Source organism: Momordica charantia (assembly GCF_013281855.1).
Source record: "Momordica charantia cultivar OHB3-1 chromosome 2 unlocalized genomic scaffold, Mcharantia_2.0 BLBB01000002.1, whole genome shotgun sequence".
Taxonomy (NCBI): domain Eukaryota; kingdom Viridiplantae; phylum Streptophyta; class Magnoliopsida; order Cucurbitales; family Cucurbitaceae; genus Momordica; species Momordica charantia.
In genome coordinates, this window is record NW_028275160.1 from 7,800,891 (window position 1) to 7,816,123 (window position 15,233).

A 15,233-nucleotide genomic window follows, 5' to 3' on the forward strand; every position below is an offset into this window, starting at 1 on the left:
AAAAAACTTTGACATTTAACTGGAAGACCCATGTGGTTTGTCCTTGGGGCAAAAGGAGAAAGACAATTAATTTTTGTATTTTCTCTGCCATCCTTCATTAAAAGGTTGCCTGAAAATGGTGCACCTAATTAATAGATGCATCAATTTGGGATTTCATTTTTCAACCTTTCATCACCATCCCATCCACCATCTTTAATGCCACCCTTATCCTCTCATCTCATATTCTCCAAATTTCTTTTTTTTTTTCTCTTTTCCCTTTTTCATTTTTCAAATTAATGAATCTTACTTGACAAATTTGAAATAATATATATATATTTTTAAAATATTGTAGAAGGGAAACGTTGGCTCGTGGTTCTAGGAAGGTTGAGATTTGAAAAGCTTAATTTTGTATAATTGTTTGACTTGTGTGTAACGTGTATTTTAGTATATGATATTAATCTATAACTATGTATCTATTTAGATGAATAATGAGAAATGAATTCTTTAATTCCAAATTAAATTAACTTAACTTGCAAATATTCCAAAGAAAAAATAGAGTTAACAAAAATAAATTATAGGTGAATATGAATGGGGTTCAAAGAATTTATCTAATCTAATAAATATAAGAACGTGTTTACTGATCAAACAATCATCTCTGTGTTGATCATTAATAGAAATGTGAGAGATTTGATGCATTCCTCTATCTTATTTGTAAAAAAAAATTAACAGTGATTGTAGGTGCTGATTAATCAGCATCTAAACATTTTTCCAAATAAAATTTAACTCGTGATCAAAATCTTTTAAACACGAGAACCTACGCCATTAGTAAATGTTTAGTACTTGCTTAACCGAGGAAATTTTTGGTGAAGTACTACTAGACTTTGACAACGGTTTATTATTTTGAAGAAAAAAAATCTCTTTTTCTACCTTTCTCTTTTATCTATCAAATTTGACGGTGGTGGAGAAGTATTTAATTTGTATAAAAAAAGATAGAACATTTAATTAGAGCATAGTATGAAAAGTAATAAAGGTGGTGTAGTTTGCTGGGAATTTAATGCAATCTGCTCAACCAACCTCTAGTAGTGTGATAAAGCCACTGCCATTGCAACCTCTCGTCAAACAAACTCAATTTCTCCACGCCATTTCCTTCAATTCCGGCCTTCTTCACCACAATGCCGGCGGCGTACACGGTGGCTGTGGAGGAGGCGACGCCGGAGAGCAGCGGGAGGCCGTCGGCCGGGCCGGTGTACCGGAGCATCTACGCTAAAGATGGACTACTGCAGTTGCCCGCCGGCCTCGACTCTCCTTGGCAGTTCTTCAGGTTTGCTTATTCACTTGCTCTCTTTTATAGACATTTTTTACTGTGTCGACCCTAAATTTTAAAAAATATTTAATATATTAGATATAAAATTGAAAATTTAGATATTTATCGAATATTTTTTAAAATCTAGGGACACTAATAATAATATTGAAAGTTAAATTTAAAGAATAAACTTGTGATTTGATCTTTAAAATTTGATAGGTCGTTTGAGAAATACCTATTTAAAGATATATATAGAATTGTGGTTAAAATGATAGCTAAAATTTAAGAGCCCGTAGAAAATAATCTATATACTATTGAGTTTCTTTGACATTCAAATATTGTAGGTTTAAGAGTGAATAGATAATGAGTCTAAACTATTAATTTTTTAATTTTGGGTTAAATTTTATTTTGGTGTTAGAATTTTCAAGAAATATATATTTTAATTCTAGTATCTATATTCTTTAAGAAATCACTATTTTTTTTTAATACCTTAACTTAATTTTGCTTGTAACAATGGATAATGTGAGTATTAGGCAACAAATAATATTAAGAATTAAAATAATGTAAGAATAGATTTTAAATTTACGGACTAAAATAAAAATATATATACATTGAAGGGAAAAAATTGAAAAATACAAATGGTTGAAGAAACCGCGAAAGATTTTGAAGAGTGTAAATGATGAAGTCTGGGACAATCTATCAAAATCAACTCATCATCCGAGCGATCGTTTTGTAGTGCTGATGTGAATTTTTGATCGACCAATATGATATTCTTTCTTGCAGCGATTCCGTCAAGAGGAATCCCGGCAACCGAATGCTTGGTCGTCGGCAAACCAACGGCGATTCCAAGGTATAAGTTACTGACGAAGCCTGAGCTTAATGTAAATCCCAACCAGAAATTGAGTTATTGGATTTTGAATTGTTTCTATTCAGTTGCTGCAGGCGGGTTCCTATGTGTGGCTCACATATCAAGAAGCATACGATGCAGCAATCCGGATGGGCTCTGCTATTAGAAACCGCGGCGTTAATCCTGTAAGTCCCAAGCGATATTCAGTGGAATGGATGTTTAGGAGTTATTACTTTTTAATCTTGCCCGAATTTTTTTACTATTTCGAGTGGGAATTATTCTTTTCCCCATGAATTGATGGTTCATTTTTTGGTTTTTCCAGGGAGATCGTTGTGGTATTTATGGTTCCAATTGCCCCGAATGGATAATTGCGATGGAGGTACGCATTTTTGTGCTGTGTTTATTAGGAGCTAAATCCACCAATTCTGTGGGGCTATTGGCTCATTTCCCCTCCTCTCCACTTATTCCGACTGAAGTTATTTCTCCAAGTGCTCGTTAAATCACATTAAGACTCAGAAGCTTAAGCTTGAGTTGATAGATTGTTATATTTTCAATCTTTTTAATATATTTGTGATACTTTCCTTCACGCCCGGACCCGAATATTAGCACAACATTGGACTATTAATTTAAAACGAGGAAACCATCATGGTTGACTCATTAGTCCAAAGGGGTTAGGGTTAATTAAAAGGGAATGAGTTCAAACCTCATGATGGTCACCTACCTTAGGAATTAGTAACTCCTATGTGTTTTCCGACACCAAATGTTGTAGGGTCTGATAATTGTCCCATGAGATCAGTCCGGACACTCATGGCTATGAAAAAAAATTAATTTAAAATGAGGAGGAAACAATATTGTCATTATTTGTATTATTTAGAACTTTTTAATTTAATACCATGCTTAAAAGTATAAGTTAATAGATTAGAGCTCTCAATATATTCTCTATCAGTTCTTTAACACTCGTGTTTGATAATTTAGTGCACCCTTTGTTTCTTACAGGCCTGTAATAGCCAAGCTGTCACATATGTACCTCTGTATGATACACTTGGTATGGTTCCTTATTCCTCCTGGCACCTTTTGAACTCTAAGAATAAGAGTATATTGGCTTAAGCTCCTGATATTGACATTTAAATTGTTACAGGTGCTAATGCTGTAGAATTCATCATTAACCATGCTGAAGTTTCAATTGCTTTTGTTCAAGAGAGCAAACTTGCTTCTGTATGTTTTCATACTGCTAATTTCATCATCCTTACCACATAGATGCAATATTCCTTGATCGTTTAAATAATTAAATTGTTCCATAAACACTGCATTTGGTATCGGTGTTTGTTTTTTTAAAGCGTGAAGCACTGAGGCACTATAGTTATCTAAAACTCGAGTGCAAAGTGCCAAAAAATGTCCAGGCTTTTCTTGGAGAGGCGGAATATAAAAAGAAAAACAAAAGTTTTATATAATATATTGTTATGAAGCATGAGATAGTGAAGAACTTTGAAGACATTGAGGCTTTATAAAAGCATCGAAGCAAATTTCTTCCTTTTTTCTTTGCCCAAAAAATAAGGCCCTACAAATTGTACACCTTATGAGGGCGTCTTGATCACCTCATGCTTAACACTTAAGTGCGTCTTTTGATATAGAGGTTTGTATGATTCCACTAGATTTTTCCGTATAATAGTTCTCGCATAAACTCCATTTTTGAATGTGAAAATGTAAATGATGTAACAACTGGCAGCACTAATTGTCTCGTGGACATTGGACAATGTCATTGCATAAGAAGCTTACAACTGTATAGTTATTAGTTACTACGCTTTGGTGTATTTTTAACGAAGTAAAAACGTTTTAATTGTAAGATGAATTTGTACTAATTTCTGGCTATGTGTACTTTTCCAATCTTTTGCTTGACATAAAATGTTATTTGTTTTGCAGATCTTTTCATGCCTTCCCAGGTGTTCGACACAATTAAAAAGTATGTTGAAATTTGGAGCTTGAGGTGCATTTTCCTAGGCAAGTTCTGTAACCATTGTGTCTTTTTGGTTCAGCTATTGTCAGTTTTACCAACGTTTCGAGCGCCTGTAAGGAGGAAGCTGAAGAACTGGGGGTATCTTGCTTTTCCTGGGATGAGTTCTATCAATTGGTACTGTTTGTTCTTCTTTCGACTCATACTCATTGGCTTATCAAGAAACATATCAACATTACTAATTTTGGTTCACCACTCCAGGGAAGCTTGGATTGTGAACTCCCTTCAAAACAGAAGACCAATATCTGCACGATAATGTATACAAGTGGAACCACAGGGGAACCAAAAGGTGTTATCCTCAATAATTCTGCTATAATGACCGAGGTTTTGTCTGTGGACCACCTACTTTTATTGACAGATAAAGTGGTAAGCAGCCAAATATAAATTTTGACTTGACGAAACTGTAGTTGAGTTCTTTAATTACTGTGTTCCTATGTGGTTTGATTCATGTTCTGTCACATTCTTCTCATATTTTTCTTAATAACTATAGTAATTACATGTTGGTAACATTACAATTTACAGGGGACAGAAGAAGATTCATATTTCTCATTTCTTCCTCTAGCCCATGTGTATGATCAAATAATGGAGACCTATTGCATCTGCAAGGGTTCATCTATTGGGTTTTGGCGTGGGGTAGTTTTGATTGCTGAAAATTTTGTTTTACTACCTCACCCCCTAGTTTTGTGAATTTATGTGGTTGTTTGGGCATTAATCTTGTAGGACATCAGGTTTTTGCTGGATGACATTCAGGAACTGAAGCCAACAATATTTTCTGGAGTTCCTAGAGTCTATGATCGTATTTATACTGGTATATAATACGTTATTGTTCCGTCACCTTCGTTTAATTACTATTCATGTTTTGAAATTTCATGGTTCTAAGTACTTGCCCAAACCTCTGTGTTTATAGGTGTTTTAAACAAAGTTTCATCAGGAGGTGCTTTGCGGAAGATGTTATTTGATTATGCATATAATTAGTACGTTTGACTTCTGGTCTTAATATACTGGTTTTACATTACCTGTATTATCTTCTAATGTATAACTGATAAAGAGATTGCTAACAGCAAGCTAGGATATCTGGAGAAGGGTTTGCTCCAGGACAAAGCAGCACCTCTCTTGGACAAGCTTGTATTTGAAAAGGTTTGTCATTTATTCTGAATAATATTCATTTAAATCTGAAACTTCTTTTATATTATAAAAGTGGTATTTAATTGTGAAAGATAAAAGAGGCATTCGGTGGAAGAGTTCGTCTTTTGTTATCTGGTGCTGCACCTTTGCCCAGGCATGTGGAAGAGTTCTTGAGGGTTACCAGTTGTGCAACTTTAAGTCAAGGATATGGTACGAAACCAGACACATTAATTTGTTATTACCTAATCTAACAAGATTTAGTCCGAACAAATTAGTGCCAATTATCATTGAAGAGAACTTAATGCATTAATAATTCTTCTTTTTAAAATTTTCATTGCTAGATATGAGCTTATATCTTATTGCAATTTTAGGCCTTACGGAGAGTTGTGGTGGATGTTTTACGTCCATAGCCAACGTTTTCTCCATGATGGGAACTGTCGGAGTCCCAGTTACTACCATTGAAGCAAGGCTTGAGTCGGTGCCTGATATGGGGTATGATGCATTGTCAAGCACACCTCGTGGAGAGATTTGTTTAAGGGGTAGTACCTTGTTTTCAGGATACCATAAACGGCAAGATCTAACAGAAGATGTTCTCATTGATGGGTGGTTCCATACAGGTAAAACCAAATACTTCTGTCTATATTATATATGAATGGGATTATAAGGGAGTAACTTTCTCAATGTATTTTGTCCTTTGTCCCATTCATTTATCAAAAATTCACAATTATTTTCTTAATCACTCTCCATACCCATTTTCTCCTCCAATTTTTTTAGTGCATCTACTTAGCTAAACTTCTTAAGCTCTCTCTCCACTGAGACAAAATGATAGAAAACTGATCTTCATAATTATTATTAGGGACGATATTACAAAATTTTATGTGCTTGAATTCAACACTTGTCGGCTGAAGCCATTCATATTAAAATTGAGATTCCGAATCACTTGATTTATTTATTATATTGGTACAACTAGAGACTTGATGTCATCCACATATTAGCATGTTTGTTATAAAGTCATATCGTATGTTAAAAACTTGTTTTCTTTAGGTGTGCAACCCGTCATCTGCTTTGTAGATTTCTAATCATCGTTTAACTTTTTCATTATCATTATACATTTTCACGCTTTACTCTTATCATTTTAATATTTGGCTTGTGAATGTAATTAGCTATTACTAGAAAATAACGCACATACATTACAGGTGATATTGGTGAATGGCAGCCCGATGGATCGATGAAAATAATTGATCGGAAAAAGAATATATTTAAGCTGTCTCAGGGGGAGTATGTTGCAGTGGAGAATATTGAAAACATATACTCGCAATGCCCTCTAGTTACCTCGGTAGGCTACTACTGAATAGAAATTGATTGTTGCATAAGTGGGATACATAAGATGGCGGTTTTTTCCTTTGGATGCTTTCTCCAAAGATCATATCATGTTTTATTTGCTCCTATTGGAATTGTCAATTATTTTTATTCATCTTTAAACATTTTAATTTAATCTATCCTCTACTTTTATGGCAAAAATCATTCCCGTGGCGCACAGATTTGGGTCTACGGAAATAGTTTTGAATCATTTCTCGTGGGTGTGGTGGTTCCTGATCAGAAGGCCCTGGAGGATTGGGCAATGAACCATAATGTGACTGGTGACTTTAAATCTCTGTGTGAGAACCTCAAAGCAAGGAAGTACATTTTGGATGAGCTCAACAGCAATGGTCAGAAGGGCCAAGTATGCACCTCATAGATGTTCAACTTCTGTTAGGATACCTTATTGAAAACACTTTGGTTAGCATATTATTGTTTATAGATCTTTATCTAACCCGGAAAATATTTGGCAGATTCGAGGATTCGAGCTATTAAAAGCAATTCATTTGGAACCATATCCCTTTGACATGGAGAGGGATCTGATAACTCCAACATTTAAGTTGAAGAGACCAGAGTTGTTAAAATACTACAAGGTATGAGTTATCCCACTACAGGATTAAATCCTTGGGCATTTCTGCTGTTTTTCTCTTTTAATCCATGCTTCTTTGCGTCTATATTGAATCACCCTCAGAGCATGACAAGTTTACTATATTTGAGTATTAAACTGTGCACTGTACAAGAACACCCCGGGATGCTGCTTGATTCAGTGTACTACCATGAATTCTTAATTTGTTGCTGATTTATTCTGTTGAAGCCCGATTGATCAATAGATTTTAGGGGCTGTATCTGAGAGTGTTGCCCACATTATCAAAAACATTTATACACATCTGTTTGGATGCTCTTCTTCTCTCTCACTCTGTCCACCCAAGCTAGCTAAATGAAGTAACATGTCACTTTCCAATTGGCTGTGATTCGAGACGAAGAGTAATTAGAACATGACTTATCCAATGGACTCCAAGATGTAGCTATAGAAACAGAAACCTTCCATAGAGCCCTCTATCCTTTCTTAATACAACTCCCCAAATAATAGCTTTCACGTTGTTACACCATAAAACTTTGCTCTCCTTCCTAAAAGGAAATCCACCCAAAAATTGAACGAGGAAGTCTTCCTGAGTTGCACTCCTAACAACGATAACGCCAAAACTATCCAAAAGAAGAGATGAATGCTTCCATGCAAAAGGGAAGCTGGCAAATGTGCATAGAGACTAATAAGAGAAAGTGCAAAATAGAAGCTAGAGAGAAAGTATGTATAGAGAGAGAAATCAGTGAAAGGAAGAAGTGTATGTGTATAAGAGAAGCCTAGAAAGAGATGTGCGTGTAAAGAGAGGCTAGTGAGAGAAAGTATGTGTGTTGAGAGATGTAAATGATGGAAGAAGTTAGATGTAAACGATGGAAGAAGTTAATGAGAAATTATATGTATAGAGAGATTAGTAGGGAAAGTGCATGTGAAGATAAAAATAAGTGAGAGAAGCTGATGCAAAGAGAGATAGATGAAAGGAAGTGGATGCACTAGAAAGAAGTTAGTGAAAAATATATAGAGAAATTAGCGATAGAAGGCATATAATTACATTAGCGAGAGAAAGTATGTAGAGAGACTGATGATAAAGCATAAGCAAAATGAGGTGATTTTGCTTTTAAGTTTTTTCAAAGTTGCAAAATTCTTTTAGATGTTTGGATTGATATTAAAAAAATGTTTCCCTCTTATTCTCTCTTTGAATTTCATCTGCAGGAGCAAATCGATCAGTTATACAAAGAGGCAAAAAATTAAAAGCCATGTCGAAAGTTTAGATGTACAGACACCAGACTGGCCACCCATCCTCCCATGATTTATTTTAGCATATTTGGAAATTCTAATAAAATAAGATAATTATGTTATAATTCGAATGGTGAGTTTGTCAAATTTTCTATTGGTTCTGTGGATTTGAATATTTCATGGAATAGATAATGTCTGTCTTCTTATAGTAGTTAAAATGTGGCTCTGAATCTAAATTTTGCACTTTTTTTTTTCTCCGAGTTCGATAATTCCTTTTAGGTGTGGAGTTGAACCATTGATCTTTGAGATGTTAATAGGCGTATTATTTACTAAATACTTGAATGGACTAAATTATGCATGTATAGTAGAAAATCTGCCATCGATGAGAATTTACAGTTGATATTAAGCATACCAAAAATTGAATCCCTAAATCTGTTTGGCATGTTTGAAAAATGTGCTTAGAACCATTGCTCTTCATCCTTATTGGGAATCATAATGTACCTTATTAGAATCATTCCCCTATATAATTTGGTTGAATAACCTACATTGCGATAGAGAAGATGACGATAATCCATGACAGATTAGAATTTGCCTAACTACTCTTAATAAGTAAATATATTTGAGTGATCATATCAATTAGATAGTCCTAGGATGGAATTGTAGTTGGAAAACTAGTCTCATTTAAGTTCGGTAGAGGGGAAGGATGCGCGCCACAGCACAAAGAAAACCAATATTAAAAAATTATACAAATGAATTAACCTAGACATAACTTAACTAGTTAAAGTATCTATCTTCAAGGTCAATAATTTGAATCTCTACCTATACGTATTGTACTCAAAAAAACAAAAAATGAGGTGGAGAATGGGATGAGATAAAAATAGCTCATTAAATTCAACCCGATATCCTATTACCTCCACGTGTGTTCTCTCTTGACCTGAACTCTTGACTCTTTTATGGAGAAAGTAGTTTTTCAAGTAATTAATGTGTCAACTTGATATAGCTCAACAGGTTCAGATACCTATCTCGATAAGTTCGAATCATACTTAAAAAAAAAAAAAAGAACAAACTCGAACTCAACTCCATCTTATAGAGGGCCAAGTAGGCCATAGGTAGTTGTGTCCACTAACTAAGAAGAGTGGGCTCAGCTCAATTAGGTTCCCATCTCCATCAAACTTGTGGGATATGGTGGTCCACTTTAATCTAATCTCAATATCTTATCCTCTCAATTCTCAATCTTTTACTTTGCTTTGGCAGTGAGTTGAACACATGCATCTACAGGTAAAAGTTCAAATATCACTATCAATTATCACTCACAAACATGTTCTTTTGTGAAGTTTCAATAATGGAAAATGTGAAGCTACATCTAGGAATATTTGAGCACTATATTTCTATAACTAAACATATAAATTTGACGTGTTTGGTTGGCTATCCAAATTCTGTTTTTTAGATTCACTAAATCAAATGAATTCAATAAATAATAAATATGCATTTTGTAGATTTGTTTTTAAAAACTGTTTTTGAATTTTTGATCCAAATTTTGAAAACAAGATTTTTTTTTTCATTGTTTTCAAATTTTGAATCTAAAGCTTTAAAATGCATATTCATATTGAAAAAAAATAGAAACTTTTGATAAATATATTATTTCATATAAACCTAATCTCTAAACATTAGAACATGTAAAATTTTAAAAATTATATAATACTGTAAAAAACTAATTTTACAAATTTTATAGCATTTATTTAATAAATTAATTATAATATTTTAGATTGAAATAAATAAATATTTAGTATGTTTACAAATATATATTCTGAATCCCTTATTTTCAAATGATCGTAGTCCTAAAATTCCTGCATATATCTATTCCAAAAAAGCTATATAAAATTTTTGTCATGATTACATAACTCAGATAATTCTTACCTCCAAAAAATCAAAACCACAAATCATCCCACCCTTTGCTGAACTTGAAAAAAAGAAAAATGATTTGAAAAGCTGATTACTATCAAATGTTATAAAATTATATTTACAGGGACGGTCGTATTATTATTCTTTTTCTTAAATTTCTTCTATTTTTAAAAATTTTCAAAATAAATAATCTGTTCAATAAAAGATTTATCCTTTGATCTATATTTTCCCAAAATTCGGAATTATTTAGCAACACATTGACCCTTCAATCTTCAATCAATAACACAGGTACCACCACTGTTTAACATTTTGTTCCACAGAACAAGAAATGAAAGATAGATAAATATTTTATGAGAAGCTTCTCAATATAACTTTACACTGATGCAGCCTACAATACAACCACACCCAATTGGAAAAATTGAAAAAGTAAAACAAACTTCTACAACAAATTTCACAATTCACAAACAATTCAAAGACAATATATATATATATATATATATAATGCATTTGAAACTAATTCAAAGGAAACGAAGTACCAGTGCCCAGACAGGATACACAAAGATGAGGATGATTCCAATGGTGTTTGAAATGCCACTGGCTTTGGTGAAGGAGTTTCTGAATCCACCAGAGGCTCTGATGTGTTCTTGCAGCAAATAGCATGATATGACCAGACAGATTGCTTCTCCGATGGCGTCGCCCCTCACGGTGCTTGCAAATAACCCCGGAGCCACCACGACGAGAAGTATCAAAGCGCCGGGCAGTTCAAGCCAATCTGAATTTTCCCACAGAGAAATCAGAGAAATGGAGTGCAATAACTCAGATTGTTATCATATTTATTTATGCTTGCAAACTGAACAGGATATTATAACTCAACATGATATCAGAAACTCATGTGATGTGGAATTTCTATGAACTCAGCAAGTTTGAAGCAGTAAAACTGGATTTCCTCAGGACAAAAGAAAGCTATTAGATTGGAGTGTTATTTAAGTATGAATGAGGTTTGAGATGTTATTTTATTCCCTATACTTGGTGAATCAAATTATCTTGGGAATTGGAACACTAATGTGAGAGAGTTTTGAACATATATTAAATGCTTAAAGGTGTTATATTTTAACTAAGTTTTGGATCTCTTGATACTTTAATATCTGCCCCACTTTATAAGCTCAATGATGATGTTAAGTTTTGTTCGATATATTATACATATATATTTTTTTAAACAAGTTTTGTTTGATATTGATTTTTTATTATTGGTGAAAATTTTGAAAATGATAAAGATATGAATCTTTTTGCAAGTCCTGCTCTAACAATAGTTTTTTTCTATTTATAAACTTTTTGAGATTTGTTTAAAAGTTGAAAACTTGTTTGAGATGGTAAACTTTAAAAAATACTTTTCAGAATTAACATATAGTAAATAATATAAATAATATATTGTTGATTTCATGTGTTTTATTTGATTTTTTTCCTTCTAAATTAACCGTTCACATATGATTATTAATTATTTTTCAACTATAACTTATTTTAAAATTAATATAACGACTAAAGAAGAAATAAACGAAAACTTTTGAGAATAAAATATACCTTTCCAAAACAAATTTGAACATTGATCTACTTATTTTTTTTTTAAAAAAATGCAACCCATAGTTTTTAGAGAACTTTTTTTCTTTTAAATTAATTTTGCAGAGATTTCATAAGAACTTCTAAAAAGTGAAAAAAACAAATAAAAAAGTAGACTGTAAATAAACTTAATCTAAAAAAAAAAAAGAGAAAAGACCAAAAATTGGCAGAGAGAAAGACTAGTCCATGTGGGTAGTCATCCAAATTTCTCCCATTTTTTATGTTCTACCAAAAGGAAAACAGTAAGAAAAAGAAATTAAGCAGAACTACTAATGACTCTAAATCTAGTTCAACATAATATCAGTAAGCAGATTTTGTACTGTTTAAAACAAAAAAGTGAATTCAATAATATTTGTAAGTATTTTGTTGATTGTATTTTTGATTTTAGTTCATTTTGATCTTATTACTACAAAACCTCTATTTTGGAACCTATACTTTCAAAATATCTAATTTGATCCCTGTACTTTTGAATCTCGGCACTTTAACGTTTGATTTTGTAACTAGGCTCTTTAAAAACGACTATTTTTATCTCTTTATTTTATTTTTTCTTTACTCACAAATTTTTTTGAAATGATAGTCAGAAACTTTTTTATCGGTTAAATAAATGTAAAAATGTTCCCTTTTTAGGGGGTACATGGACAAAAATGGACGGTATGAAATATAAAACTAAAATGAACAAAAATGAAGATGAAAACAAAATGAATTGATAAAAATAGTTTAAACCTATCTGTAATAAAATCGAGCCCCGAAATTACCTGGGAATTGTTTGGGGAAGAAAAGACGCAGCACAACAGCAATGAAGGCGATCCATTTTCCAACATCTCCCCTGCAAGAGAAATAAATTTAGAATTTAGAGACAATAGAAACTCATTGCTTGGATTATTGTCCTAGAGTGGAGCTGGAGATGATCACCTGAAGAAACCAAAAATCACCCCGGGAAGACTGAAGAAAATGTACGGAATCAACAGTGATGTAAGGATATTCGTCTTCCAGTTCGTTCGATCCAAAACCAACAAATAACTGCACTCACAAACCCACAAAATCAAAAGTTCAAGTTGTAAAATACGGAGCCAAATCAAACGATCCTGAAAAACCTAAAGAGAAAAAAGCAGACGGCCAATCAAGCCAACGATTCACGGATCATTTGAAAAAATCAGAAGCACTTTTTGTCGCACGGATCACTCCCGTAAGCGAATCGTTCCCGTATTACTTAATCGATTTGACACGAATTAACAGAGACGAATTACTCCAGTTGAAAATACAACGAATCGCAAAGCACAAACTATTCCTATAGAATCGAAATCGCAGATTAGGGCTCAAAACGTCAATGGATAATCAGAAATGAAACAAACCACTACACCGGACCAGTAAGCAACAGGAAGAAAGCCAGAAAACAGCTCGTAAAGAGAGAGGAAGAGAGAGATTTACATAGCAGCAAACGAAGCAATCCACTGGAGGAAAGCAGCGCCGAAACCCGCGCTACCGAGCTTGACGGCGTGTGTAGCAAGCTTCTTAGCAGCATTACCGAGTTCCCGAAGATCAGAAGAAAGCAGATCTACGGCGTCGGAATCCGTCGTCATTTTCAAGTATCCCGGTTTCACCATCGCCGCACCGCCGTTTCCAAAAACCGATCCGGAGAAAATACAGAAGAAGAAGAAGAAGAAGAAGAAGAGCGAAGGTTTCGAAGCAGCGCAGAGGGACAGATGGGATTTTGACTGTAAATAAAGAAATTGAAGAAGATGATGATTGTGCTTAACGGCACCACGTGGACCTAATAATTGGGGGCCCACATTTTTAATTTCATAACTAATATGCCACGTGTCATTCTCGAGTTTTCTTTTTTACTTTGTAATTAAATTAAGTTAAATTTCCTCATTTTTTAATTATTATTTTGGTTACCGACATTGGAGGTCGACGAAAGGGAAGCTTGTAACACTGAAATTGCTTCTAATGACCTGTAATCAAAATATATATTATAATATAGTTTGCCTTTTTTTTTTTATGTCTATTTGATCCTTTTTTAATTTTTGCATTACAAAGTTTTTATTTAATAGTTCTTAATAATATGCAAATACCTACGAGCCAGCTGGTGAGTGAAATTCGCTGAAATAATGCTACCTATTCTTGAAAGAGTGAAGGCAACAAATTCGTGTCATTAACTTATACCTAATCTAGTTTAGCTATAAGTTTCTTTGGGAGCTTAGTCACTGCGCCATCTACATGGCTCTTTCTCCACAGTGTGCACCATTTGCAAGGTCGGCTTGGAATCACAAGCGCACATTTTTACCGCTTGCACCTATGCTTCTGCTTTTTAGAGGATCATTCTCAATTTATTTGGATGGTCCACAGTTCTGCCAAATGATCCCCTTATCTTGTTTGATGCCACTTTTGTCAGGCGCCCTTTCAAAAACAAAAAAGAATTGTTTTGGACGAGTTTTATACAAGCTTTTCTATCGACTATTTGGGGCGAAAGGAACCAACGGACCTTCAACGATAAACAACAACCTTTCGAGAGGTTTTTGAATGCTATAGTTTACAAAGTTGTCACTTGGTGTAAAACTTCTCCTATTTTCCACCACGTGTCTGATGTAATCTTTCTTGGACTTTTGTAATTTCACACATCAACGAAATTGTTTCTTATACTAAAAAAACTTATAGCTAATCTAGTTGAGTCAAATTCACTCGAATCTATTTGGCTTATGAATAACACACAAATTGATTGAAATCCTTAATGTAGTAAAAAAGAAGTTTAAATCATCACTCAAGAATACAAAATTAGAGAATTTACTCCCAAAAAAACTGCGAAGCTCCTTTTTCAGTGGGTTGAAGAAGCTAGCTAGTAGAAGAAGATGCTCCTCCTTTAACGGACGTTGAGTTTCCTCACTTTTCTTTCTAACCAGTCTATTATAAAAAAAAAATTGTGTCTAATAAATTTCTTGAGATATATTCTTTTAGATAAATTCAGTTTAAGTAAATTTAAGAAGTTTAGGTTGTCAAATATTTAATACTATTATATCAATTGATGTACTTTAAACTTATTTAAAATTCTATTTTATATTATTATTTTGAGTATAACAAGTAGTAGTGTGGATTTGAACTTACGATCTTTTGCTCGAAAATAAATACTTTGACAATTTGAGTTATGCTTAGGTTGATAATTTTTTTATTACTTTAAAATAGTTAACCAGTGTTCAAAATGTCGATGACGATGAAAATATCGAGGCCCCGATTTTACGGACATGTCGATGTCGATGGATATTTCGGGGAAAATAATGGAAAT

At 33.4% G+C, this 15,233-nt stretch overlaps 2 protein-coding genes across 4 annotated transcripts; one reads left to right on the plus strand and one right to left on the minus strand.

Moving 5' to 3' along the window:
* Window positions 1-1,053: 1,053 nt before the first annotated feature.
* LACS2 (long-chain acyl-CoA synthetase 2) lies at window positions 1,054-8,655 on the plus strand. Of its 3 annotated transcripts, none has more exons than XM_022292956.2 (19): window positions 1,054-1,300; window positions 2,066-2,132; window positions 2,216-2,314; window positions 2,452-2,508; window positions 3,126-3,174; window positions 3,268-3,344; window positions 4,050-4,089; window positions 4,163-4,257; window positions 4,342-4,506; window positions 4,663-4,773; window positions 4,861-4,948; window positions 5,048-5,114; window positions 5,202-5,277; window positions 5,358-5,475; window positions 5,637-5,882; window positions 6,462-6,601; window positions 6,806-6,988; window positions 7,098-7,217; window positions 8,414-8,655. In XM_022292956.2, the coding sequence occupies exons 1-19, from the start codon at window positions 1,152-1,154 to the stop codon at window positions 8,450-8,452; spliced, it is 1,986 nt and encodes a 661-aa protein (XP_022148648.1). In that variant the 5' UTR covers window positions 1,054-1,151; the 3' UTR covers window positions 8,453-8,655. The 3 variants fall into 3 exon arrangements, with proteins under 3 accessions (XP_022148648.1, XP_022148649.1, XP_087977033.1); XM_022292957.2 differs by having other exon boundaries at window positions 1,056-1,300; window positions 2,225-2,314; XM_088120907.1 differs by lacking the exon at window positions 4,663-4,773 and having other exon boundaries at window positions 1,056-1,300.
* A 1,955-nt stretch (window positions 8,656-10,610) lies between these two features.
* On the minus strand, window positions 10,611-13,664 carry LOC111017274 (cold-regulated 413 plasma membrane protein 2). Its single transcript, XM_022292980.2, has 4 exons — window positions 13,382-13,664; window positions 12,866-12,973; window positions 12,709-12,779; window positions 10,611-11,111 (listed from the first exon to the last, which is right to left on the minus strand). The coding sequence occupies exons 1-4, from the start codon at window positions 13,555-13,557 to the stop codon at window positions 10,858-10,860; spliced, it is 609 nt and encodes a 202-aa protein (XP_022148672.1). The 5' UTR covers window positions 13,558-13,664; the 3' UTR covers window positions 10,611-10,857.
* Window positions 13,665-15,233: the final 1,569 nt, after the last annotated feature.